The sequence below is a fragment of the Sardina pilchardus genome, chromosome 6 (genome assembly GCF_963854185.1).
Source record: "Sardina pilchardus chromosome 6, fSarPil1.1, whole genome shotgun sequence".
In the NCBI taxonomy this organism is placed as follows: domain Eukaryota; kingdom Metazoa; phylum Chordata; class Actinopteri; order Clupeiformes; family Clupeidae; genus Sardina; species Sardina pilchardus.
Window position 1 is genome coordinate 2,542,097 of NC_084999.1, and position 27,500 is coordinate 2,569,596.

The 27,500-nt window shown below is 45.6% G+C and overlaps 4 protein-coding genes across 12 annotated transcripts in view; 2 read left to right on the forward strand and 2 right to left on the reverse strand.

Moving 5' to 3' along the window:
- The window catches only part of LOC134082393 (AP-4 complex accessory subunit RUSC1-like), a 14,729-nt gene extending 11,307 nt beyond the window's left edge, over positions 1 to 3,422 (forward strand). For both annotated transcript variants that reach the window (XM_062538074.1, XM_062538075.1), the window contains one exon: positions 119 to 3,422. In XM_062538074.1, the coding sequence (XP_062394058.1) occupies positions 119 to 284 (166 nt within the window). In that variant the 3' untranslated portion in view covers positions 285 to 3,422. The remainder of the gene's footprint in view (positions 1 to 118) is intronic.
- Positions 3,423 to 5,827: 2,405 nt separating this feature from the next.
- LOC134081987 (taste receptor type 1 member 1-like) lies at positions 5,828 to 9,415 on the forward strand. Its single transcript, XM_062537610.1, has 6 exons — positions 5,828 to 5,913; positions 6,183 to 6,468; positions 6,621 to 7,346; positions 7,565 to 7,777; positions 8,053 to 8,173; positions 8,378 to 9,415. The coding sequence occupies exons 2-6, from the start codon at positions 6,223 to 6,225 to the stop codon at positions 9,307 to 9,309; spliced, it is 2,238 nt and encodes a 745-aa protein (XP_062393594.1). The 5' UTR covers positions 5,828 to 5,913; positions 6,183 to 6,222; the 3' UTR covers positions 9,310 to 9,415.
- Positions 9,416 to 11,720: 2,305 nt separating this feature from the next.
- On the reverse strand, positions 11,721 to 17,387 carry trim109 (tripartite motif containing 109). The gene is made up of 7 exons (XM_062538083.1): positions 17,331 to 17,387; positions 14,963 to 15,202; positions 14,627 to 14,722; positions 14,114 to 14,347; positions 13,843 to 13,934; positions 13,340 to 13,455; positions 11,721 to 13,052 (listed from the first exon to the last, which is right to left on the reverse strand). Exons 2-7 carry the CDS (start codon positions 15,200 to 15,202, stop codon positions 12,436 to 12,438), a joined length of 1,395 nt encoding a protein of 464 aa, XP_062394067.1. The 5' UTR covers positions 17,331 to 17,387; the 3' UTR covers positions 11,721 to 12,435.
- Positions 17,388 to 17,796: 409 nt separating this feature from the next.
- Positions 17,797 to 27,500, reverse strand: part of LOC134082394 (histone-lysine N-methyltransferase ASH1L-like) — a 33,556-nt gene continuing 23,852 nt past the window's right edge. For 5 of the 8 annotated variants that reach the window (XM_062538080.1, XM_062538081.1, XM_062538079.1 and 2 more), the window contains 10 exons: positions 27,293 to 27,395; positions 26,919 to 27,068; positions 26,401 to 26,468; positions 26,087 to 26,262; positions 24,342 to 24,431; positions 23,164 to 23,218; positions 22,528 to 22,663; positions 21,039 to 21,269; positions 19,776 to 19,923; positions 17,797 to 19,171 (listed from right to left, as the gene is read on the reverse strand). In XM_062538080.1, the coding sequence (XP_062394064.1) occupies positions 18,924 to 19,171; positions 19,776 to 19,923; positions 21,039 to 21,269; positions 22,528 to 22,663; positions 23,164 to 23,218; positions 24,342 to 24,431; positions 26,087 to 26,262; positions 26,401 to 26,468; positions 26,919 to 27,068; positions 27,293 to 27,395 (1,405 nt within the window). In that variant the 3' untranslated portion in view covers positions 17,797 to 18,923. Of the gene's footprint in view, positions 19,172 to 19,775; positions 19,924 to 20,444; positions 20,542 to 21,038; positions 21,270 to 22,527; positions 22,664 to 23,163; positions 23,219 to 24,341; positions 25,701 to 26,086; positions 26,263 to 26,400; positions 26,469 to 26,918; positions 27,069 to 27,292; positions 27,396 to 27,500 lie in introns of those variants that run through there. The other 3 variants (XM_062538078.1, XR_009939622.1, XR_009939623.1) reach the window with 3 other exon arrangements.

Genomic DNA, 27,500 nt, shown 5'->3' on the forward strand with positions numbered 1-27,500 from the left:
TGTGTTAACCCAATTATAGCCGTGGTTGGAAAGTCCTTTAAGACTTTCATTTAGAGGCATGTGAGTGCAATCATTATTAATCACAGTGATGTGATTGGTCTACCCATCTGTTCATCAGGGCGGTGCGAACACTTTGTGACCACTCGGGCTCGGGGAAGGAGCTGACCTTCCACAAGGGGGAGGAGCTCATTGTGCTGGGAAGTGTGGACCAAGATTGGATTCGCTGTCGTCAAGGAGACAAGGAGGGCCTCGTGCCTATTGGCTACACCTCTCTCATCATGTGATCTCTGACCTCTGTGATGCCCTTCTGATCAGTTAAGGTCAAATAGGGGACGACCCCAAAAGAAAAATAAATAACAGAAAAGGATTGAATATGTAACGTGGCTGAGTAGTAGCTTGTAGATGTTTAGTGTTAATCTCCTATCCCAGTTGCCTGGTTTGTGATGTGTAAGATGTTTTATTCTAATGTTGGCATTTTGCTTAAATAATGTCAAAAAAAAACAAACTGTATAAATTATACATATACAAATATACTATATGAATATAGACTGATTTTCCAAGATAGATAGACAGATAGATAAACAAGGATAAAAAATAGAGTTAAACATTACCTCATTGGTATATCATTTAGAAATAATGTAAGAATGGATACTGATAACACATAGCAAGTCCCTGAGACTAGAAATATATGCTAGATTTAAAAAAAAAAAAAGGCTAGACATTTACAAAAAAAGAAAAACTTTCATTGGAATGTATCTGGCAACTGCACAAATCACTACAAATTTAGATATTAGCCAGTGAATGCAACCTCGTCATATGCAGAGTGAGCAACATGCAATGCACTTAACACATACAACACATGGACAGACCCTCAGGTGTCTGCCTGGAAATACTTAAGGCAACTCTTCAATTCTTTCCCTCTCTTCTCTCTTTCTCAGAAAACAAGATAAAAGATATCTCGCTTGTTCCACTCCCTCTGAGGAAGAAACGTGTTTGTGGCCCTATCGTATGCTTGTTGATCTGCTTAATCTGCCAAATCCCCCAAATTATTCATCTGAAACCGTATTTAATTAAGTAACTCAGTACAACACACTTGCTCTGGCAAGTAACGTGTCTAAATGTGTCTTCCCCAAAGCATCTGTCATTGCATCATATTATTAAACTGTCATTATTGTTCCTATCAGTAGAAGTAGTACTACAGGGTGGTGGTGTGATAGTCTGTCTTCATGTTTTATTCTCAACAATCTTTTAATTAGTATGATTGTTTGATAGCACTGTAGGCTTGATATTGATGACTATGCATACGCTGTACTGTATGACAGGCTTATGGATTGAGTAGCCTTTTGTGTTCACGTTTTGATCATGGTGATTGATGTCTTTTATGAGTTCCATTTGTTAGTTTTGAATATTTTCGATAAAGTGGTGATGTCTGGAGCTGCATGGTATCGCAGTATCGAGGTGCTGTCATTCATCAATCTTTGCACTGAGAAGAACAAGCTCACTGGGAGAACCCTTGACCGCTCTCTCTGGAGTCTATATAGAATACACGTAAAGGTTCTGGTGTTTATCCTCTGAAGCATTTTATAAAACATCTTGGCGCTATCCTTGTCATAACTCCTGAGCAGAACATCAATAGATTCTTGGTAAAACGTTGAATTAGTTATTCCAACTTAAACCCCATGCTGAAAAGTTCTTTGTGAATCGTCACGTCATCCATAAATGAACCCATGAAGCTGGAAGGGTCATAGATTGAGCTCTATAAGCATGCCGTGAGCTGTGTGTAAAGCACTCGCGAGTACATCAGATCGACTGGGAGGGCTGCGCTCAGCTCTTCTACACAGCACCATCAGCTGGATGTGCTGACCGCTGCTAGTCCAGCCCTCGTGCCGCACATCTGCCTCTCTCTCTCTGTCTCTGGCCTCCGTCAGTCGCTCCAGGTCTGCTGCTCGTCCATCCTCCCTCCACAATAGCCTGGACACACACACACACACACACACACACGTCCACTCCTCTCCTCTCTCCACAATAGCCTGGGCGTTGTTTTGGTTTGTTTTTTTGGAGAGCTGTGTGGTGTGGGTCCTGGTTGCCTCTGAGGGTGTGTGCCAGCTGTGGAGCTGAGCTAAGTGACGCCGTGAGGCCAAGTCTACCACTTTCAGGGCCGCAGCAGAGGGGAAGTCAGGGGACTCTGAAAAGGTGCTTCTCAACATGCCTCCTCGATCCTCAAGGGGCGTTCCCACTGATCTATAACTAACACTGGATAGACTATCCCATATAGATCAGTGAGGATCGAGGCCCGAGGAGTGAGGGAGGACGTATAAAAGCCCAAATGAGAGGCACCCAAAGACTCAGGAGGGCCTTCCGCTGGACAGGAAGGGACTTGGGAATGCGCCAGACAAGCCATGTAGATGTTTGTGATTTAGAGGCTGAGGTTTCTGTTGGAGCTCACATTAGCTATAGTTAGCTATGGTTCTGATTTTGCAGCATGGTGCCAACATGTCCACACAGATTTTGTATCTGTTTATCTAAAAATATAATAATAAAAGATAACAAAATGAATAAATGTCAAGGACAGAAGAAACACAATGTTCAAATAGCTATATCAGACACAGGTGTGATTGTGTATGTAACCCTGGCTTGTTATTTTCTTGGTTGAAATCTATGCCTTTTCTTTGTATTTCAGTGACAGACAAGATGACTTTACCATATGTGACAATTAGACAACAACTGTCAAATATGCATCCTTATAAGTCCTGAGTTTCAGGCTATCTGCAGTAGCTGTACTCAGGATCAAGGAAATGAGAAGGGGAATGCTGAGGAAGAGTAGTGTAGATCAAAGAGATCGCATCCTTGTTGAAGGTGATGGGAATACAGGCATTCCTGTTGAAGGTGATGGGAATATAGGCATTCCTGTTGAAGGTGACGAGTGTATTCTGGATCACTTGAAACACCTGTTCCATGTGTCCTGTTACTGTAATCAATGTCATACCATCTTTACCCCTGTGGGATATTGCAGATTTTGGTACAAGATTAGAAAACATGAATATCAGGAATTCATTTTTTTATTTTATTTTTTATTTTTATTTTTCATCAGTACATATAGATATATATGCTTATGTGTGAATATGATATTTATTTAATGAAAAATGAGATAGTTTATGTGATTTCTGTAACTTGTGGAAGCCATTTAGCTGTTTCTCTTTCGTTTATCTTTCTCTCTATCTATCTGGTGTTGTGTGTATGTGTGAGTAAGTGTGTGTGCCTGTGTGTGTGTGTCGGTGGGTGGTGTAGCTCTTTATGGTATAGCCCGCTAGTAGCACACTTAATACATATGTACTAAGTCCTTGCAAAGTCACCCAAGTCAGTCAAGCTCCTTGCATGTGCTTGTTTGTAAATATATTCAATAAACAAATAATATATATTAATCTCATCCTTGTAAATCATTATTATTTTTATTTATTTTTTTAAAAGAAAAAAGAAAGAGAAATGGGTGTGTTATTCAAAGTGCCATATATTGTAGCCAGCAGGTGGTGCCATTTCCCAGGTACTCGGATTCTTCAAGCCTTGAAGTGAGAAGAACCATTATCTTTCAACATTAAATTCAGCAAATCAACATTCAGGCATCGAGACAGGTTATCAGAAACGTTCATACACACACACCTGACCCATATATGTCATTGCAGTGTGACACGCATGGGAATCTTTACATGGAAGCTAAATATTCACACATCCGCTCTCTTCTCAACAGAGCTGAGTGGAAAGACTGACCCACCCCACTTCATGATACAATTGTATTGATTTATAGACCAATGTTTGCAACATGACAAAAACTTAAAACACATAAAATCTAAGGTCATGTTAAATTACAACATTTGAATGGATTGCACAGTTGAACGGGAATAACCTACCTTGAGCTGAGATTTCAAGACCAAGGTCTCAGCTGTGGGTAAACAACATGACGACAAAATGCAAAATTCGAGGCATGCCGTCAGGTGTACATTTGAAGTCAGTAAGCAGGTGGCATCAAACAGAAAGTCTGGCCTGTATTTTTGCATAACTAGATTCTGGTGGTTAAAAGGAGAGAATGTGTTTAATATGTAAAGTAAGATGCAGTGGAATTGATCTGAAGCAAGGCAGACTGTAAAATAGTCAGGCACATTATTTATATAGCACATTTCATACAAAGAGGCAATTCAATGTGCTTTACATAAATGACAAGTGGTTAAATGAAGTCAAGGTTAAGATAGCCAACTGCAATCTACCAATTCAAAACATCATAAGTCAATTAGCCCGGAAGCCAGTCTGGATTTACTCTGCCCACAACATTTGAGTTGGAAATTTGAGGGTTAATACAATTCTGAATAGGATTTGAGTCTCTGTATGCCAGGCTAAGAGGCATGCCAGGCTTGAGTCTCTGTGTGCCAGGCTAAGAGGCATGCCAGGCTTGAGTCTCTGTATGCCAGGCTAAGATTTCATTGCAAAAGCCACTACAGAAGCATTTATGGCACAGGCTCTCACACCAAAATGTAGGCCTACCATAAAAACTTTGTTTTACAAACTGAGAAACACTTTTTACCATGGGCAGAACAAATTTACCTTCAGGAAACAAAAGATACAAATGTAACTAAAGACTGATAGAAGATGTAAGTTAGGTGTTAAGATTAAGAAGAAGGACATGAAGAGACTGGGCATGTGATATACATCTACGCATATTTAGTTACTGCATGCAGCCCACACACCATGCTTCCCATTGGCTGGGCCATCGGAGGCTCTTGACCTCACCCATTATTATTTGTCTCTGCAATTGTGCCACAGCATACAGACTGCATGCCAACACACACCAATCCAATGCCAAATCAGAGTCCACATTCAATATGCAAATCTTCTTTTTTGTCGTTGGCACAAATTGGAGATGGAAGTGGTTTATCGTGGTTAAGTGGGCAAATATAGTGGGCTAATAAGTGTGCCTGCTCGGGCAAGTGGGCAAATATAGTAGGTGTGCCCGCCTGTGTAAGAAGATTGAAATGAAATGGTGCAAGTAGCAATATTTGTATAAATTCCCTTTTAGTGGCAACATAAAGAATAGTGAGAGTTTATACGTGGGCATTGTGTGTTTTTCCATGAAACATGGCTAAACGAAATGTCCATAATGTACCACTGTGGGCTTATAATCAGTCTGAAAAGGAGAATGTGTGGGTCCCCTGGTACCTGTGATGTGACACCATCTAGACTCCATCATGGGCTTCACTGCTGGCTGGAATTATTTGCAGGGTAATGTGGGGAACATGCAGAATTATTTGCAGGGTAATGTGGGGAACATGCAGAATTATTTGCAGGATAATGTGGGGAACACTCAGATTCTTACATCATCAGCTCAGGAGGCTTATTTAATCTAATGGCCAAATGTTACCGGACCCCTTGCAGCAGAGATGTGTTGATGGGTCTGTGTTGATCTTCTTTTCAACACCTTCATCACCCCACATCTCAACACCTACTGTACATGAAACTTGAGTGTGTATGTCCATGTTCACAATAGATAGAGCAGTGTCAAGTTCCCTTGCTGATGACTAGATATGCAAAGGTTCTGGCTGACTGGTAGATTTGTTAGGAGATTAATGAGATTGAACACATTGATGCAAATAGAGTGCAGGGAAAGCCAGACACACATGAGGCTTGTACCTCACGGGGAGCTCAGAAAGCCGTCTGTCAGCAGCTCACCAGTGAAGTGGCAATGCAGCGCTCTATGCTCTTCATCCTCCTCTTCTCCTTCTCCAACCCTCATCTCCTGGAGCACCTCTCTCAGGCCTCCGAGTTCAGCCTCCATGGTGACTACCTGATTGGAGGCCTCTTCCCGGTTCACTACACGCCAGACCCAGCTCAGACAAGACTGCCAGAAGTTGTGTCAAACCACCTTGGGTGAGTAGAAAGGATTCACAGATGAAATGCCCGTGAAGCCTGCGCCTGAGCCTGTGAATGATTGTGTGCATTTTCCCCTGACTCTATGACTTTAACTAAAATACAAGTTATTATTGTTAGTATTTTTGTTAATATAAAAACATAAATAAACATACAGTATGTAGGATACCACACAATTCATCGAAGCCAACTTTGTACCGATTAATTTCACAAAAATACTTAATTTCACTTAAACCCCTTCTTTTTTATTATTATTTTTTTTTTAACAGGAAGCCTATATTCTTGGAAGGCTATCGGGCGCTGCAGGTAATGAAGTTTGCTGTTGAGCAGATCAACAACTCCAGCACCGTCCTGCCTAATGTAACCCTTGGTTACCATATCTTTGATCACTGCACCGACGCTCACAATTTCCCTGACATCCTCCAGTTATTCTCCGTTAATGGCTCAGTAAAACTCAGCCACTACCAGTCTCAAGTTATCGGCTTCATTGGTGCCTTCACTAGCACTGAAACTATCAATCTGGCTCCGATGTTCATGATGGATCTGATTCCCATGGTAACAATTTTTTTTTTCAATTACGCTCTCTGTGAAAACTATGACATACTGTATTTCTTCATTTCGATTTTCCCTATGAAGTCTCTATGAAGTGTATTCGTAAATTGAACTACTAAAACTGTATCTAAAACACGTTTTGCTTTTCCTTCCAGGTCAGTTACGGCGCCACTAGCTCTACCCTCAGTGATAAAGTGACATATCCATCCCTCATAAGGACCATGCCTAGCAACAAGAGTCAGATTGAGCTCATCATTCACATCATCAAGCACTTTGGTTGGAACTGGGTGGCGTTTCTTAGCTCCAAATCTGAGTACAGTGAGAATGGTTTTCGGCTGTTTGTTGAACTGATTAAAAACACAGGTATCTGCCTGGGTTACCAAGAACTACTCACTGACAAATCAGAGTTGAACACAACATTTCATAAGATAGACACACTCAAGATTAACGTCATTATCCTTTTCATTGGGTCAGTCTTTGCTGAGAAAACTATCACCACCGCAGTTCAACTTGGCGTCCACAATAAAGTCTGGATTGCCAGTGATTCCTGGTCCATGAACAACTACTTGCTTACACTACAGGGCATAACAACTATCGGCACCATTATAGGTGTGACGCCTACAGTAGTTCCCCTCCCTGGCTTTGATGAGTTCATTTACAAGTCACGACACAGAGGCAATTCTGTCCACAGCACTGAAGTCTTCTGCAACCAGGCCTGTGATAACTGTTCCTCAGTCAGCCCAGAGGATATCATCAATGAAAACCCTGTCTTATCTTTCCCTATTTACTCTGCTGCGTACACCATGGCAATGGCTTTACACAACGTTCTCCAGTGCAACTATTCGGGATGCAACTACAGTGGCACAGTCTACCCCTACATGGTAAGAAGCACCATGCTCTAGATGTGACAAAAAAAGCCTTGAAAAAATCTTTTCAAAACATACAAAATACAAGTGGTTTAAAACTAAACCCCTCTTTTTTGACTTGTGTTTTTCTGAGTGTGAGTCCTCCCTGTTTGTTCATCTGTGCTTTGGAGACGAACCTAATCATGACTGTATACAGTTTAGCTCAATTTTTACTTTGTTTGCTTCCATTCTAGCTTCTACAAGAAGTCAAACGCTTGCAGTTCCACCTGAATGACTTTCTCATATCTTTTGACAAGAATTTGGACCTACATGCAAGCTACTCTATTCTGTTCTGGGCCACCGGTAATCACTCTGTGAAGATTCATCAGATTGGCACGTACAGCAGCTATCCTGAGTCAAATCTGACTATTTATGACACACGTCTACGCTGGCATGGCAGTGGAGGGGTGAGTTTAGTCATTATGTTGCTGCTCACTCACTACATGGTGGTTATGCACTGTAGTGCATCACGTAGTCTTGAGACAGACTACATCTTCTAAAGTCTTTGTTATAACAACAGTTTTTGCCATCTCCAATTGTTTTATTTCTCAAGCTCTGTAATAATAATAATAATAATAATAATGATAATGATAATAATAATAATAATAATAATAATAAAGATAATAATAATAATTCACACATGGCTGCACATAAAATATGTAAATGAGTTTCTGCTTTGAAGGTGCCATTCTCTAACTGCTCTGCGGAGTGTAAGCCAGGACATGTGCGGCAGAAGAATGGTCTTCGTCAGTGCTGTTTTATCTGTGTGAAATGCCCCAGTAACCACTATGCCAACCACACAGGTAGAGCAACAGCATCATCATCAAACATAACAACAGCAGGCTAGTGTTAGCCAGGCCACAAAATACCTGAAGTTTCAGTTTCCTGACTCTGCATCCTGTCTCCTCCTCTAGCTAACCTGTATTCATGTCGTCTCTTCCCCTAGCTAACCTGTATTCATGTCTGTCTCTTCCTCTAGCTAACTGTATGTCTGTCTCCTCATCTAGCTAACCTGTATTCATGTCTGAAGTGTGGCAAGTATGAGTGGTCGGAGGCTGGAAGCACGTCATGCCAGACACGTTACGTGGAATACCTCCACTTCTCCGACGGCTACTCCATCGTCCTCATGGTGTCTGCGTCCTCCTTCCTGCTGCTGTGTGTGGGGGTGACTGTGCTGTTTGCCGTGCACCGCTCCACGCCGGTAGTGCGGTCAGCAGGGGGCAGCATGTGCTTCCTGATGCTGGGCTGCCTCGCCGCGTCTGCCATCAGCGTCTTCTTCTACTTCAGCGAGCTGTCAACCTTCAGCTGCATATTTAAGGACTTATTATACGACTTCTTCTATACGGTATGCTTGGCCTGCCTGTTTGTACGCTCCTTCCAGATCATCTGCATCTTCAAGATGGCCGCCCACCTGCCCAAAGCGCACGCATGGTGGGTGAAGCACAGCGGGCAGTGGCTGGTGGTAGCTGCCCTCTCCCTCCTCCAGCTCCTGCTCTGCACCGTCTCCATGGCCACAAGCCCCCCTTTGCCAGTAGAGGACGCGTCATTCAAAGACCAGATTGTCCTGCAATGTAGCACAAATAATATAGTCATCTCATCTTTGCCTATTGGTCTCATGCTGATCCTCAGTGGCCTTTGTTTCTGCTTCTCCTACATGGGAACAGACCTCCCCAAGAACTACAATGAGGCCAAAGCCATCACTTTCAGCATGTTGCTGTTTTGTCTGAGCTGGGCCATCTTCATCACAGCCGACCTGTTGTCCCACACCAAGTACGTGCAGGTGGTGAAGATCGTGGTTGAGCTGGGCTGCTTGTATGGCATCATGTTCAGTTTCTTCATCCCAAAGTCTTTCATCATTGTCTTTCAGCCTGTAAGGAACACACAGGAGTATTTCCAAGCCAGCATTCAGAGTTACACACAAACTAGAAGCAGAATGTAGGTTTTCTAAACGCTGCTTATTTTATATGGTGAACTTGCTTATTTGAAATTGCTTGTGTGTTTTTGTACCAGGTTTTACTCCTTGTTCTATGGCAGTAAGATGGCTAACATCAGGCTAAAGCATGTACGAAACAAGCATAGTTGAAAAGCTTTTTTCAACTTTTTATGCCTTTTTTCTTTTTTCTGACTAACATGTTAGACATAACAGAGCAACTTGTCATCTCATTGATGGTCGTGTGAAGTTAGTGAATACTTACAATTTTCAGGTAGCAAGTAGACCACTTAATCCAAAAGCTCGTTTCCAGCTAGTTTGAGTTCTTTTTTGACATTATAACAGACATAAAGTCTGTTCTCAAAGAACCAAATTTGTCCCATCTGTAATTTCTACAAATTGATTTCTAATGCAGAAGTTAAAACACCATAATTTAGTCAGGGTCTTTGACAGGGCTGTCATATGGCTTTGGTCTATCTAACGTTACCTTGCTTGCTGTAACACTTACACTAACACTAACTAGCCAATCTGTCCTTCATCCGCACTGCTGCATTTAACAATACAATGAGGCAGATCTAGTTTGCCAATATCAAGATGTAGCCTAACTTTGTCTCTGATACTAATAAAAATGTTCAATCCTTTTTTGTCTTGTGTGTCTGATGTGCATGTAGCTTACAACGTTGATAAATTCTCCCTGTAAGGCACACACATTGTCTAATAGCAAATCTCCTTGCCTACCCTGTTAATAAAATAAATGCAAGACTTCATAGCAAAAGCCATTAAACATTTATGGCATAGGCTCAGACACAATATATCATAACATCGTGTTTTGCATTGTTAACATTCATTTGTCCCATTTTCAACTCTAATCAGCAGAGCATCTGTCCTCTGTGGCCATAATACCATTAACAATACATGTTGTTTTCATACATTTCTAAAATGCTTACATTTTCTTTACATTTAACCAAATGCATGGATCCCCCACCCTCTTATTTACATTATGCTTTCACACAGCATATCAGAAATGAATCCTCAACTCCTAAAGCTAAAATACAGAATTAAAGCACTAATTCTGTGACAAAAGCAGCTGGATATATTGAAACAGCTGATAAGGCACATGTGAATGTGTACAGCCGTGTACAATAGACTACCCTGCTGATTCAGAGACATGGTGCTGGAGGTATTCTTTATGTGGATGCACTGTCAAAAGGGGAGCTTTTGTATTGCCCTTTGAGTGTCTTTTGACTCACATTACTGTAACATTACCCTCTGCCCTTATTGCCCTCCACCCTTATTGCCCTCCACCCTTATTGCCCTCCGCCCTTATTGCCCTCCGCCCTTATTGCCCTCCGCCCTTATTGCCCTCCACCCTTATTGCCCTCCGCCCTTATTGCCCTCCGCCCTTATTGCCCTCCACCATTATTGGCACCCGCCCTTATTGCCCTCTGCCCTTATTGCCCTCCACCCTTATTGCCCTCCACCATTATTGGCACCCGCCCTTATTGCCCTCCACCCTTATTGCCCTCCGCCCTTATTGCCCTCCGCCATTATTGCCCTCTGCCCTTATTGCCCTCCGCCCTTATTGCCCTCCGCCCTTATTGCCCTCCACCCTTATTGCCCTCCGCCCTTATTGCCCTCCGCCCTTATTGCCCTCCGCCCTTATTGCCCTCCACCCTTATTGCCCTCCGCCCTTATTGCCCTCCGCCCTTATTGCCCTCCGCCATTATTGGCACCCGCCCTTATTGCCCTCTGCCCTTATTGCCCTCCACCCTTATTGCCCTCCACCATTATTGGCACCCGCCCTTATTGCCCTCTGCCCTTATTGCCCTCCACCCTTATTGCCCTCCACCATTATTGGCACCCGCCCTTATTGCCCTCCACCCTTATTGCCCTCCACCCTTATTGCCCTCCACCATTATTGGCACCCGCCATTATTGCCCCCCGCCCTTATTGCCCTCCACCCTTATTGGCACCCGCCCTTATTGCCCTCCACCCTTATTGCCCTCCACCCTTATTGCCCTCCGCCATTATTGCCCTCCGCCATTATTGGCACCCGCCCTTATTGCCCTCTGCCCTTATTGCCCTCCGCCATTATTGCCCTCCACCCTTATTGCCCTCCACCCTTATTGCCCTCTGCCCTTATTGCCCTCCGCCCTTATTGCCCTCCGCCCTTATTGCCCTCCACCCTTATTGCCCTCTGCCCTTATTGCCCTCCGCCCTTATTGCCCTCCACCCTTATTGCCCTCCGCCCTTATTGCCCTCTGCCCTTATTGCCCTCCGCCCTTATTGCCCTCCACCCTTATTGCCCTCCGCCCTTATTGCCCTCCGCCCTTATTGCCCTCCGCCATTATTGCCCTCCACCCTTATTGCCCTCCGCCCTTGTTGGCACCCGCCCTTATTGCCCTCCGCCCTTATTGCCCTCCACCCTTGTTGGCACCCCTGGTAAACTTGAGAAAAGAGGTGCACAAATCATCCCAGTAGTTTCTTATGGAGTTCTGAAGACTAGATGGCAAGAGTTAGATTCTGTGTTCAGTAAAACATTTATCTGTTGATCTGAACATATGTTTTGGTTCACTGATCAGCAGGACTATCCAGTCATGACCCAATTTTAGAGTCTTCATGAACTTCATGCATGATTTCATGAACTCTAATGAAGTTCCTAGGGCTTTGGAATAAAAACAGGCTCTCATCACAGCCAACATACATACATCATACACCATTAGTTTGCATGCAGATCCTTTCAGTAGTCGTTCTTGACTAGTTGTTGTTGACCATGGAACAGGAATCCAGGGAAAGGTCCAGTAGCATTTTGCAACTCACATTATGTACTTAGATGACAAGAAAGGCTTTTCCTGGCCTCTTTAAAGGCCTTCCTGGCCTATATTATCTATTTCTGTGGAGGTCCCTGTAGACGTGGTGACCCCAAGATGCTACTTCATTTCTGTAACTATCCAACAGTGGCCTTTCTTCCCATTCTCATCACTGTGGGGCAAGATATAAATATGATCTCTTCCGACAAAGTTTGCTATATCTCCAGTTGATGGAACTTTAAATTATTGTTGTAACTGCAAACATGGACGTGTTAAAATGTGTGTGAGAGAGTGTGTGTGTGTATGTAACTTGCTCCCTCCCCAGTCATCCAAAGATCCTCCGAAGAATTCTGTCTACAAAAGACCCAAGGACTTGCACCATATTCATGAAAACGTCCATATCCGTGGGGGACTGTGGGAGAGACTGGTAGCAGCACACAGTGAGGGCTTGGCCTTCCCCCCCCTCCACACGGGCTCCAGGGGAGAGGCACAGCGACAGGGGCGCACCTGTACCACACGCTGCAGAGCACACCTGCTCCATGCTGTCGGCATCATAGAACGCCACGCGGCCTTTATCACAGTCCAGATACACGCCTATCTGCCATGGCGGATGCAGCACCTGCAGGGCGGACTCCTGACCCTGTGCGGTCACACTGTAGCTGCTGTAGACGCCGTCATGCCTCCGGTACAACATGGCCACCTCCTGCACCTTGCCAGACGGAGACTCCGTACACACCCCGATGCCCCAGTCCAGCTTCCTGCCCATCTCCACCTCAAAGTAGTGGCGGCCGCGTGGGTAGGCGGCCCGGCACTTGGCCAGGGGCCTGTAGTCCTGGTAGCGGCCAAACAGACCCCTCCGGTCCCTCCTCTGGATGGAGCGACCACTATGGGTCACCATGGCATAGCTGTCATCCCACAGAGAGATCACATCATCATGGGGCACTGTTGGAGGAAGTGATCATGGAGTGTGTAAACCTCTTCCATATCAATAATATTAGATTGAGTACGCACATGACCACACACACACACACACACACGCACACGCACACGCACACGCACACGCACACGCACACGCACACACACACACACACACACACACACAGCCACACACACATACTGACAGACACATACAGACATACATAACAAAAGCATAGTAAATGCATGTATGTATTGTAACTATCCCATAAAATACTGTGCATTATTCAGGTGCCTCTTGTGTGCCCCCTCACCTGGCTGGATGTCTCTCAGTATGTCCCTCCACACAAGGAAGGACAGATGGGTCTCATACGGCCCCAGAGAGATGACATCATGAAACACGGCTAATCCTGCCAGCTTGGATGAGAACCTGAGAGACACATTCAGACACAATAAAGGCTGTTGGTTCAGCTGTGTTCTGTGGCCTTTAGGAACAAAGCTAGAAGACTGTGCCTATATGTACTTGCATGAGTACGTATCCGTCGCCTGTATGTACTTGCGTGAGTACGTACCGAAGATCAGTCGCCTGTATGTACTTGCGTGAGTACGTATCCGTCGCCTGTATGTACTTGCGTGAGTACGTATCAGTCGCCTATATGTACTTGCATGAGTACGTATCCGTCGCCTGTATGTACTTGCGTGAGTACGTACCGAAGATCAGTCGCCTATATGTACTTGCATGAGTACGTATCAGTCGCCTATATGTACTTGCATGAGTACGTATCCGTCGCCTGTATGTACTTGCGTGAGAACGTACCGAAGATCAGTCGTGCTGTCGGTTCCTTCAGCAACTGCCTCATCACCATCCAGCATCTTCTTTACTTTGTTGCATCCTACTGTGGTCCACCACTGCACACACACACACACACACACACACAGACACACACACACAGAGAGAGAGAGAGAGAGAGAGAGAGAGAGAGACATGCATGTATACATACCTCATATGAATTGATCAGTTTGTAAACTGCCCTCTCAGCACACTCAGGATCTGATGAAAAGCCAAGTTCATCATCAAACAATCTCACCTGGAGGAAGGCGTCAGGATGACCGATATCGAGGCCTGACCTGAGCGTCCCCTCAGTGTTTCTGTCTCTGGTGGAGACTTGCGTCATCTTGGCCAGGCTCCTCTGCATGGGCTCCAGCACCCTCTTCTCCTCCTGCTGCAAGAATGTCTGCACCTCCTGCTCCTTCTCTCTCAGGAGCTGGTGCAGCTGCTCAAACGTAGTCGATATCCTCCCTGACCACTCTCTGGACGTGTCCTGGGGTAGAGCAGGATGAGCTCTAGTGACTGACCACACGCGTGCTTTCATCGTACTGTCATCTACAGAGTGAGCTACAGAGTGGCATCATTATTAGTGATCAAAGTGATCAAATAACAACGAATATTTGAGGTCCCTGAAGGCTTTCCTTGAAGTCAAAACATTTACATTTACACGTTACACATACTTTTATTGGTGAATTCCTGTCTCTGATGGTTTTTACTGTTTGCTAACCATCTAATTTTGCATTTCAAGTACTATAGTGGCCTTCCTAAAAACCTGAGTTTTTTTGATCTCAGCCGTCTGCAATCTGATCTTGTAGTCCAGGTCAACCATCTCTTCAGACAGGAAGGACACTGCTCCACGCAGCGCATTCTAGAAAACACAACAGGTAGGTTGCAATACGGCGACAGAATGAACTGTTTCATTCAAGTGATTGTGTGTGTGTGTGTGTGTGTGTGTGTGCGTGCGTGTGTGTGTGTGTGTCTGTCTGTCTGTTTGTCTGTCTGTCTATATATGTGTGTGTGTGTGTGTGTGTGTGTGTGTGTGTGTCTGTCTGTCTGTCTATCTGTCTGCCCGTCTGTCTGTGTGTGTGTGTATGTGTTTCCAGCTGACCTTGCAGCGTTGTGCCTTCTCCTCTGCAAGTCTGCAGTTGCCCAGCGTGCGGTTGGCTTTGATGTGTTTGCGTGTAAATGGCTGCCTGCACTCAGGACACTGGGCCGAGCCACCGCTGGCCGCCAGGTGAGCTCTGATGCACTCCCTGCAGAAGCTGTGCTGGCAGCGCAGGCTAACGGGGTCGCTGAACTCATACCAACACACAGGGCACAGGGGGCACACCAGCAGAGTGTCAGCCATCTTGGATAGAGAGAGTGAAGAGGCAATGAAGTCTGATGACGATTCAGTTCGGTCATTTTGGAGAAAAATCACATCCATCCATTGAATACAATGTATACTGTAACTTCATTCTAGTAGTAAAATAATGTAATATTGCTAAATCTGAGTATGCACACACTTCCTTATACTTAATAAGTTCATATAAAATACTGACCATTTTAGCCAGACAACGAGCTTTTTCCTTTTCAAGTTGTTACATGCTGTTAATATGATTAACAAATGATGGAACCTCAGTGCTGATCTGACCTCAGGGGGCAGATGGGCACGGAGTCTTACTCTGGAGATACTTTTGCCATATGCTCACATAATATTTATTTGGTAAGTTCCATGAGCAGATTTGTTGGTCATGGTCCCAAATGTTTCACTCTTTAGCCCAGTGTTTTTCAACCTTTTTTGAGCCAAGGCACACTTTTTTCATTGAGAAAATCCTGAGGCACACCACCAGCCGAAAATGTTAAATAAAATGAAATTTTACTGAAAATGAAATTAAATAAAAATCTGTAGCCCGCAATAACGATATCAAGTCATTCTTGTCAAAGTGTCTTGAATAGGAATCAAATGAACACAAAGAAAATTATTTCTATTCACTCTTTTTTAGACCACTTAGGTGAAATTGGATAATTTCCCACGGCACACCTAACAATGTGTCACGGCACACTAGTGTGCCACGGCACAGTGGTTGAAAAACACTGCTTTAGCCCATATGTGCTATCCTGATTTTGCTTTCAGTGCAGTTCTCACTGAGACTGTTTGTATTAAACCTTCCTCTTGAGACTTGATTTAACAACGAGAAGAGACATGTTGCTTAGCAATTGCAATTTGATAGCAATTTGTTTATCCAGCAAATAACAATGTCCACAGCAGAGGCGGAAAACTCCAGCTTCAGTGAGTAAAAGTCCGATCATGTACTGGTATGAAGTATGTATTGCGACATCGCAAATTTGTAGTTTTTTATGTCTCATTCCATCCAACTACAGATCCTCTACCCGATCTGGTAAGCTTACAAAGTGCATTTACAGGCGATAGACGGCTGCAAAGTGAATGCAGAAGTGCCGTTCACCCCGAAATGAGTTGAACCACTGAAATGATTTTACCTGATTATTAAAAGGTACAAAAATCTCTGTAGTGTTACTTTAAACCAGCGTTATAAGGGACTTATAACCAGCGTTATAAGGAAAGATTAATCCACTAATCTAGGCCTATATAATGTCTGGACAGTGATTCCAACGAAGCACTGTCCACTCTGCACATGGTCCTCTGACTGTATGTCACACCAACTACAGTAGATCTATTTATGTCACTGAAGAACTTGGGTTAGTATCAAGAGCCTATAGGTTTGGTGTCATCTTTGGTGGGGACACATCCTCAACTCCTGTTGTCACAATAACAAAACTATTGTTTCAACACCAATAGCTAGTGAAGAATCTGAAATTAGACACTTTTTTTTCTTTTAAATGATTTGATTTGGGGGCCACCACACACACACACACACACACACACACACACACACACACAGAAAGTGATGGTTGTCATAGGTTTCTATTTCATATAGCCTATTATATACTCTGATGATTATTTATAGTAGCCAATTTCATGATCTGCAATATAGCTATATTAATCATTTGAATATATCACATTAGTTAAAATTATTAGACTACACTTGTTTTTAAAATCATTTGTGGTGTGACTACACAGACACTTGTCTGCTGGTGTCACCACAAAGTGAAGTAGGCTAGCCTACAGTATGCTTTGACACTATTTTCAGATAACCCCCTTTCGGTTTCAGCCGAGCCAATCAAATGACTGTTTCTTTCACTGTTGTCCTGGCCGTCGGAGTTCGTTAAAATACTGATGGGGACAATTTTGTCATCTCAAAATGGTCAGTAGCACAGCATTAGTCAACAAAATCTAAAGCTGTAAGTTAACATTAGGCTGGCTAAATGCTTTCTAATATCGATGGATATGCATAGAGGTCATGCTTCCAGCTATGGAAACTTAGGCTATGTCAAGACTTTATTAGCGTGTGTAAGTTTTTACGCATGCATACTGTGAAGTGAGACTGCCAGTTTTCGATCAATAGGCTACTTACGTTTCTTAGCTAGTTGCAACGTGAGGGTAGGTCACAGACACAGACAGTAGTAGGCTACAGCATATAACAGGAAGTCTCCTTAATTATCAAATTATCAAAATAAAAGTCAACTGTTCAACAAGACAGTCAGCAAACAAGCCTTTTCAGATTTTTTGCTTTTTGTACTTCATTTCATTAGATCTTTCTTTTTGTAAAATGTCAGATTTCAGATTAGCAGAGAATGTAGGGCTACATGAAAACACTTCCACATCTTTAAATCACACAATCAGAATAGCCTGAGCATATGCTAGTTTGACATGGTTCTCGGGGGCAGTGCCAGATAGAGTTGGAGCTGGTGGAGTGGCAGCAAGCAGGTGTGGCAGAGTGGCAGCAAGCAAGCGTTCGTGGATGCATGTAGGCCTACCCACACTTGTGCCATATGTACAGGCTCCTATAAGGAACATTAAGGAACACAGGGTAAATAAGACACAAGGCAAAATACTCTTTATTGAACATTCAACTTTTTAAACATTTGGCACCTAGAGTCTTCATACTTCTGTCATAAATGTAGGCTTGACGGTACTGCTGACACTGTCTGCAAAAGTTCGTAGCTGGAAACAGACTGCAGGATCGGAGCAAAGAGAATAAAACCAAGAGCAAGGGACGTGTGTTATGACCTCGTGTCCTACTCCTACGTATGTACAGTTAAACATTTTATACATAATCAACTCCTAATATCTTAATATTCAAGGCAATTAGACATCACACAATACAGCTGCCTTCTGCCAAAAATATGTTATCTAATACGAAACCAAATATGATACAGTGTAGATAATAAGTGCTTTTAAATTATAAAATGTAGCTTCATACAATTATTACCACAAACTGCAGTAAAAGTAAAGCTCTATTTCTTAAGCATACATGCCAATAAGTTATATTTCCTTTCTTTTAGCTGTTATGAACACTAGCATATTCTCATTTAATCTGTTAGATATTGTTTTACACTTTTAGCTGGTATGTCAATCTGTTTAGGTCATGGACCAAAATTGCATAATTTGTCAGGACCAAATACATAAACAATACATTCAGATATTCAAATACAAGTACAAATGTTCCCATTAAAATCTGGTTTGGCTTAAACGCAAACTAGTTACATCTCGGATTAGCTTAATTGCAGTAAAAGGTGCTTAAGGGTATAAACGCGTAGGTTGGCTGTGGCCATAATGTCTGTCCAAGCAGAGCGTAGTGCAATGGGAAAGGCTCCACACCCAGGGGGGGCTGCAGGGATCCACTGACCCCAGTGGGGTGGCTGCAGGTATCCACTGACGCCAATGAGTCTACATCCTCCATGGCCGCTGAACTTCATTCATCCAGGATGGACTTCAAATAGCACATTCTCCTCTCCAGGGGCGAGGTGTTGGACTTGTGCATGTTTCTGTCTTTTCTTGGCTCTTGCATTGGGATCACGGTCATTTTACTGTACCTGGTCCATTGGGATGGCGGCCATTTTACTCTACCTGGTCCATTGGTCCATTTCGAGCTGCCGTAGAGACCTCTGTGTTGTTAGCGGGGAACAGGGAACACGTCCCCTTCCCCTCCGCCCCGTCCTCCTCCTCAGCCCTCCGTCCGCTTGGCCTCCGCCCTCATGCTCTTGCTGTCCGCTGCACAGGGGGAGCTGGGAGGCTGCTGGGTGGAGGCCTCCGCCCTCATGCTCTTGCTGTCCGCTGCACAGGGGGAGCGGGGAGGCTGCTGGGTGGAGGCCTCCGCCCTCATGCTCTTGCTGTCCGCTGCACAGGGGGAGCGGGGAGGCTGCTGGGTGGAGGCTGGTTGGAGGCAGCTTGGAGGAGGCATGGGGAGCCTCTCTGTGTTAGAGGAAAATAATTATATTGAGGATACTATGACTACAGTTATAGAGCACTATGACTGTTACTACTACTACATCTCCTGAGGCTGTTGCTACTGTCACAAACTACTACTGCTACTACTACTACTGCTGTTACTGCTACTGCTGTTACTACTACTACTACTGCTACTAGTACTACTACTGCTACTACTACTGCTACTACTACTGCATACTACTACTACTACTAGTACTACAATTACTACTACTACTACTAGGCAGTAGAGCTACTTGAATGAATTGATAACAAAAAACTCAAACTTTGTTATGTGTGCGGCTGCGCGCGCAACATGACAGTCAATGCTTTGTGCATGATCAAAAGTTCATTTAATTAAAAGGCTAAATCTTTTTTCTACCTTTAAAATACCATAAGCATGTTTACATCCTACTGTACATACTGTACTGTATAGTGGCACTATTCCTCAGCCACGTGTAAGTTGTGTACAGCTATACTAAAGCACAATGAGAACGCCGCTTTGATTTGATTTGACACACAGATACACACATACACACACACACACACAGAGAGATGCGTCAGTATTGCGTTGTGTGTGTGTGCTGCTTACGGTCTGAGCTGGGCCGGTGCTGCAGGAGCTTCCACACCAGCATGTCCAGCCGCTTCTTCTGCGCCTCCATGCGGTCCAGTGCAGAGTGCAGCACCACGGAGGGGAAGCACAGCGCGCCCCTCTGCTGTCCACACACACCACCAGAGGCCTGGGGCAGGGCACACACACACGCGCACACACGCACAAGAGCACACACACACGCACACACGCACACACGCACAAGAGCACACACACACACACACACACACGCACACGTGCGCAAGCGCACACGCACACACATCCATCAAATTTATCAGCACCGAAACGCAGCTTACCTGTCCTACAGGCAATAATTCTACCCAGTTAATGCACACAGACACACAAACACACTCTCTCTCACTTACTCACTCGCACACACACATGCACATGCGCGCGCGCGCGCGCACACACACACACACACAGACACACAGACCAGTATATAACACAGACATATCGACGCACACATTTATTCAAAAGTACATACAAAACACATAGAGACACACACACAGACAAATACCAACACATACACACACACACACACACACACAAAACACACACAGACACACAAACACACACACACAATTATTCCCAAACACACACACACACACACACACTCTCTCTCTCTCTCTCTCTCTCAGTGCCACCACATACTTGCCAGCCTGATCTCAAGTGGCGTGTGCTGAGTGTGTACCCCCTCTCCCAGGTCTCCCATTCCCCTGCATGGATCTCTGCCATACTGGAACTATTGCTGAAAAAGGTGCTGGTGTTAGTGGCATTCACACAGGTCGGCTTCAGCACTTTTTAACTGACCGGCCAGGTGGCAGCCGAATCTGGACCGGGTCTGGCCCGCATCCGGCCCTCATCTCAGCCTGACCTGCTCCAGAGTCGGCTGCCAGCCGGGCAGTAAGTGAAACACATTTTGCAGCAATAGTCCAGACAGACCTGATCATCTGATAGGAAATAATCACGTTTCTGCCTGTAGCACACTCAGACTCAAGACTCTTTTCTTGTTCTGTGGTCTTTAAAAAAATCCACACTTTATTTTTTGTTGTCGAGCTCACTTGAAGGAAGCTGGTTTTTCAGATGTAGTGTCCTGGCCTGAAAACCCTATTGTGACTGACCTGTCCGTCCTTTCCCTGCTATGGTTGTTCTACAACCCTTAATGGGTTGCACGTTGTAATTCTGGCATGCCTGATAAGGGTGTGTGTGTGTGTGTGTGTGTGTGTGTGTGTTGCAGCAGCTCACCGTGCCCTGCTCACACTGAACCGTCGCCTCGTCTTCACCGTCCCGCCGGTCGTCATGGTGACAGCTGTGCAGGTCGGGGTCGCGGCCGTGGGTGCCGGGGGTCGTGGTGTTGCTGGCGGCAGCGCTCTCCGCATCACTGAGCTGGATGGCGGCGTTGCGGCGAATGCTGTGGTACGCCCGACGCAAGCGGCACACATCACGGCCCACCGCAGACTTCTTACCATAGTATTTCTGTTGCAAAGAAATGACTCATGATTTCAGACTCATACTATGAGAATTAAGACTGCTTAGAATTAAAGACTGACCCTCCAACGTGTCTTAATCAATACTGCACTGAAGTTTAAACTGCATTGCCTACTCTGGAGTTTCATGTTGATGTACACGGCAATTTGCAGTATTCAAACATGCCATGGCATAGAATGGATGAACATGTTTGACCTTATTCTCTGATGTTAACATAGAAGGTATGCAACTTTGGTCTGTCAAAAACATGCACAAATGCTATTTTCCAAGTCCATATCCAACCCTATAATTAGGCTGGGGAATAAAATGGTCCATTCTGGTAGATATCTAGCGCCCCCCTGTGGCTAACCAGCACCAACATGATCTATTAACTGAGCACTACACTGATCGCCTTGTCCAACAATTTCACCTCTCGTGGCGCAATACCAATGCCCCCGGCCGTCCCTCTTAATCATGGCCCTGGTTCCCAAAACCCACAAAATAGAGCCGGAGTCCTATTCCATTATTCCTAGCTGCGGTATTCAGGCGTGCTGCGGCCTGCTTTCAACACTCTCATTTTTTCAAAGTACTGTAAACACCGTCGGACACCCAGCTAAGGGCATCCAGGGAGCGGGACAGATGGTGGCATGCCTCGCGGCGGCCCGCCAGCCCTCCCCACATCCAACTACGAGCTTTTTAACTGCAGCAACTTGCAGCCAAAGACTGCTCACAATAGGCTCCATCAACCTCTTGAACTTCCTGGATCTCCAACTTGTGGGAACTGGTGATCAGAGGTACAGTATGGTTTGCATCACAGTCTGTCTTTGCTCAAAATGGCCCCTTCTGGTAAGGTCCATATGGAGGAGGGACCAACTGTGTTTCCTGGTCATGGGAGCTTAAGCTTTGTGGCCATGCCCCAAACAAAATCAACGGAACCAAAACCAACCATTCTATGTCATCCTTGAGTTTCATTCATCACATACATACAGTAATTTCCCATGTATTAGCCGCATTGTGTATAAGCCGCAGGGCTGTGTTTTATGCGAGTTTAAAGAAGCAAAACCATATTAATACCATATTAACCACATAGCGGAAGAAATTTAGCTAAATCAATGTATAAGCCGCGTCTAATTTTTACAGTTTACAGGGAAATGACAGTAGATGCACAATAATGACACATACGGCAGTATAAAATAATACAATATAATGTGATATAATGCAAGTGTGTAAGAGTATTGTCCAGCAGGGGGCGGTAGCGTGAGCGTACCTCGGCGCTGAGGAACACTCTGAGCATGTCCCTGTCAAACGCGTCCAGGCTCTGGTATTGACCCGACACGATCTGCCTCTTCACCGTGCTCAGGTCCAGGGGCTCGGCCTCGTCCTCGCCGCCACGCAGCCTCCTGCTGGGAACGGCAGGGGACAGTTACTGGGGGGGGGGGGGGGGCAGTTAAGGGGGGGGGGGGAGCTGAGCAGCCCTTAGGGGACACCACAGTCTACAGCATGGTGGAGGGACAATGGCACACCGCTGAATGGACACCACATCTGACACGGCAGCAGTGCCAGAGGCTACTGTAGTTCACACAGCACACCAAATGCATTCAATTAAGTGTGAATCTCTCTCATACTGTACTTCAAAAGTAACACTTAATCAAAGGAGACATCGGAGAATATTACACACATACCCACACACACTCACACACACAGACACACACACCCACACACACACACACACACACCCACACTCCCACACACACACACACAGACACACACAGACACACAGACACAGACACACACACACACACACACACACACACACACAGACACACACAGACACACACAATAAACACAATTGAATGCAAATCTAATCTAATACAGAATGTTATAAACACACACGCATACAAACCTTTTCCTTGCACGCAGATTGAGTAGAGGGGCAGCAAGGATATGGCCGGCTGAGTCTACAGAGAGAAAAAAGTTCAACATCAGGAAAAAGAGAAAGCTCAAGTAGGAACATTAAGGCCAGCGCACACCAGCACCGGCACAAGAGTGCTCTCTTTTGCCACACACACCAGCACTGGCGCTTGTAACGGGCAAACAATGGATCTGATGGAGCGGCGCTGACAAAATAAAACTGAATTGTAATCTACACGGCGGCGGCGCACTGAGAACAATGGCCTTTACTAATAGCCTACAGTATAGCAAGCGTTGGGGAGGATTCACTTTGGGTTCGCATGTCTTCACAGGATCCAGAGAGCATTGACAACAAAAACCTTTTTATCGGTGATCGAACGTCCCATCCACATGACCCTTCAATTGAGGCCTTTAAAACAACTGACCCTACAAATGAGGCCTTTAAAAAAAACAGAACTGACCCTACAATTGAGGCCTTTAAAACAAAACTGACCATACAATTGAGGCTTTTAAAGCAACTGACCCTACAATTGAGGCCTTTAAAACAACTGACCCTACAATTGAGGCCTTTAAAACAGGCCTTTAAATATATTTCTATAGACAGGCTTTCCGTCTATTATTTTAGGTCCCTATTGCAATTAATTTAAGCTTATTGATCTCATACTGTTATTGCTAGGCTTGTACACAGTGCAGTGGTCCATCACTTTGATATCTGTCTCTGCAGATGAGAAGGATTATATGAATCCATTATTGCTATTTCATTACTGTTATTGATCTAGCCTTGACTTGCATATGGTGTGGGTTGACCACATCGCATGCACATGCAGCCTTTCACCTGATTTCACAAAACATTGATTTCACATCACCTGATTGCTGCTTGCACTTCACGTGCAAGCAAACCATAATGTTCACTAGTAGACATCAAATCAACTATCTCAGCACCACCATTGTCTACAGTCTTGGACAGTCCATTCAACTTGAGATTCACAGCATTTCATTGGCTTTGTGCCTATAGTCTATTCTATGGGCTCTAATGTGGCCTTGATCCTGCCTGCTGCTTCCTTCCCATGTCTGGGAAGTGTGGGATGCCAATCAAGAATTCCCCACACTCACAGAGATTAACCCGGAGAGCTCAGCTCACGGCACAACCGGAGTGAATGGAACACACACCTTTGTATCTGGTCATAATGTCACAGATCTCCTTACAAATGTGTGTGAGGCTTTCCATCTCGTTGACCTCAGCATCTTGCTTCTGGGAGCCTGCAAACACACACACACACACATACACACACACACACACATAGTACATCTTTACAATTTCACCCACATCATACCGTGTCTATTTATCATGGAGACGGGGACAACAGAAACCCAAAAGACGTACGAACATAACCATCTGAAACCAACTCTAGCCCACTTCACCCAAACCGCATGATGTCCTCAGTAATACCATCACACAGAAACGGCCCTGCACACGGGACACGTCTGTGAAGAGGCCAGAGAATGTGTGTGTGTGTGTGTGTGTGTGTGTGTGTGTCTGTGTGTGTCTTTGTGTGTCTGTGTGTGTGTGCATGTGTGTGTGCGTGTGTCTGTGTGTTTCTGTGTGTGTGTGTGTGCGTGTGAGAGAGAGAGAGAGAGAATGTGTGTGTGTGTGTATGTGAGAGAGAGGGAGAGGGTCAGTGTGTGTGTGTGTGTGTGTGTGAGAGAGAGAGAGAGAGAGGGAGAGTGTGTGTGTGTGTGTGTGTGTGTGAGAGAGTGTGTGTGTACTGTATGTGAAGGCCACACAGAGCTCATCCGATGGGCCTGATCTGAGCGGAGGATCCAGACTGTTTGTCCTCCCTCAGTAAACCAAAGCCGCAGACATGTAGCCTCGCTCGCTCGCTCGCTCGCTCGCTCGCTCGGCCGGCCGCCCACAACCACCCATGTCCTCCCGTGGCCTCGACCGGGACGGACAGACCCGGGCCTCCGCATGGCAACCAACTCCGTGGCAACCGAGCGTAACTCGGGGTTTGTGTGTGTGTGTGTGTGTGTGTGTATGTGTGTGGGCGGGGGGGGGGGGGGGGGGGGGTTCAGATGGAGGCTTGGATGGAGATTCGGACCATGGCCACAGACCGCGGTAGGAAAATGGCTGGCGGTTGCTTGGTAGTGGCTGTGGGTCTGTAGGTGGCCATTAGAGTGCTTGGCTGTGGCCTGAGCGGGCGGATGCCTGGGGCCTGACATCACGCAGAGCTGTGCAGCTCCACTGGGGCCTGACATCACGCAGAGCTGTGCAGCTCCAATGGGCCTCCTGACATCACGCAGAGCTGTGCAGCTCCAATGGGCCTCCTGACATCACGCAGAGCTGTGCAGCTCCACTGGGGCCTGACATCACGCAGAGCTGTGCAGCTCCACTGGGGCCTGACATCACGCAGAGCTGTGCAGCTCCACTGGGGCCTGACATCACGCAGAGCTGTGCAGCTCCACTGGGGCCTGACATCACGCAGAGCTGTGCAGCTCCAATGGGCCTCCTGACACAGGGGCAGGGAGGGGCTGCACAATAGCACAACACACAACAGGACCAAGACACGGCTTATTTATACCCCTCTAACCACAGGCTCAGCAACACATACACATCACAGATACACACACATACACACACACATGCACAGATGCACACATAGAGGTGCCTCTCAACATCTCTCCTCGATCCTCGATGCTCGATCCTCAAGGGGCGTTCCCACTGATCTATAACTAACACTGGATAGACTATCCCACTGTTGCCGCCCCATCATTCTTTATCTAGATCAGTGAGGACGAGGATCGAGGAAGGAAGGGAGGGTGTATAAAACACCATATGAGAGGCACCCATATATAGTCATCACGTTCACCTATGGACAGCCGCACAAACACACACGGGCACACACACACTGCTGGACCTGTTTGGGCACAGGCGCTGGCGCGGTGGCAGTCCTTGGTCCAGCTGCTCTTGTCGCGTGTCCGGTCCCTCTGTCTCCTGCGGTCACTCTCGTCCTCTCGCCACAGCTGCTCCTGCTTCAGACGCACCACCTCGTAGTTCCGCACCAGGAAGATGCTGTGCGTCAGCACAAACTCCCTGCGACACACACACACACACACACACACACACACACACACACATGCACACACTTCTCATCTCACCTCCTCCTCTAAGCATGGCTGAGCTTCGTGTGAGAGTTTAACGTACCAATGTGGAGTGTGTGGGCCTCCCTACCTGTCCTTGCTGGGTAAAGTCTTCATTCTCAGACTGGGAGAACACCTGGAGCTGCCTATTGGTGAGTCCTTCAGAGAGAGAGAGAGAGAGAGAGAGAGAGAGAGAGAGAGAGATAGAGAGATAGAGAGGGAGAGAGAGAGAGAAAGAGAGAGAGAGATAGAGAGAGAGAGAGAGATGCTGCACATGATTATATTATCTAGGTGCTCTTCAATAACTGTAACATTGTCTTTTGGTCTATTTCAGACATTTGACTGTAAAGATGCCTTCTACTGCCCCTGGAGTTCGATGTAGGTACTGCACTCTCAACTGATCAACACGGGGAAGTTTTAAATGTCTCATGTTTAAAGACAGACTAACAAATGATGGTGCATCACATGTTTTGATTTCTTTTGTTAGGAGGAAAATAGATATCAGAGAGATTTTTCTTAAGTTGATGTGTGTGTTTTTTGCGATTTCTTGCATATTTGTGTGTGTGTGTGTGTGTGTGTGAGAGAGAGAGAGAGAGAGAGGTTTCTCACCTGCTTTCTGCTTGTGTGTGTGTCCGTGTCCGTGTCCGCTGGTCTCTGTAGGTGTGTGTCCTCTCTCTCTTCTCTCTGGGGGTTGGGCAGCGCGGGCTGTCCCAGATCAGCTCCGGGACTCTCACTCTCATCACGGTGGTGCACACACACCTGCCACGGAGAGCACACACACACACACACACAACCAAACATAGGGGTGGAACTATGAGTGTATGCATGCATGCCATTGATGGTGCAGTGATTTTTTCTGTATATTTGGGTGAAAACTAAATGTGTGTGTCTGTGTGTCTGTGTATGGTAAAGAGAGAGAGAGAGAGTGAGAAAGAAAGAAAGACAGGAAGCACGGATAGGTGTGTCACATTAGTCTGCCTCACCTGGCCCTCTGCCTGGTGTGTGTTGTAGTTGACCGTGAGTTCCTCGCCACTGTTGATGTGTTTCAGGGCAAACACACCCAGACGATAGATGCCATTCACCGACCTGAGCAAAGACACACACACACACACACACACACACACACACACACACACACACAACTATCATCATATAACTGCCGTCACTGGATTCATCAAAGAACTGTTGTCA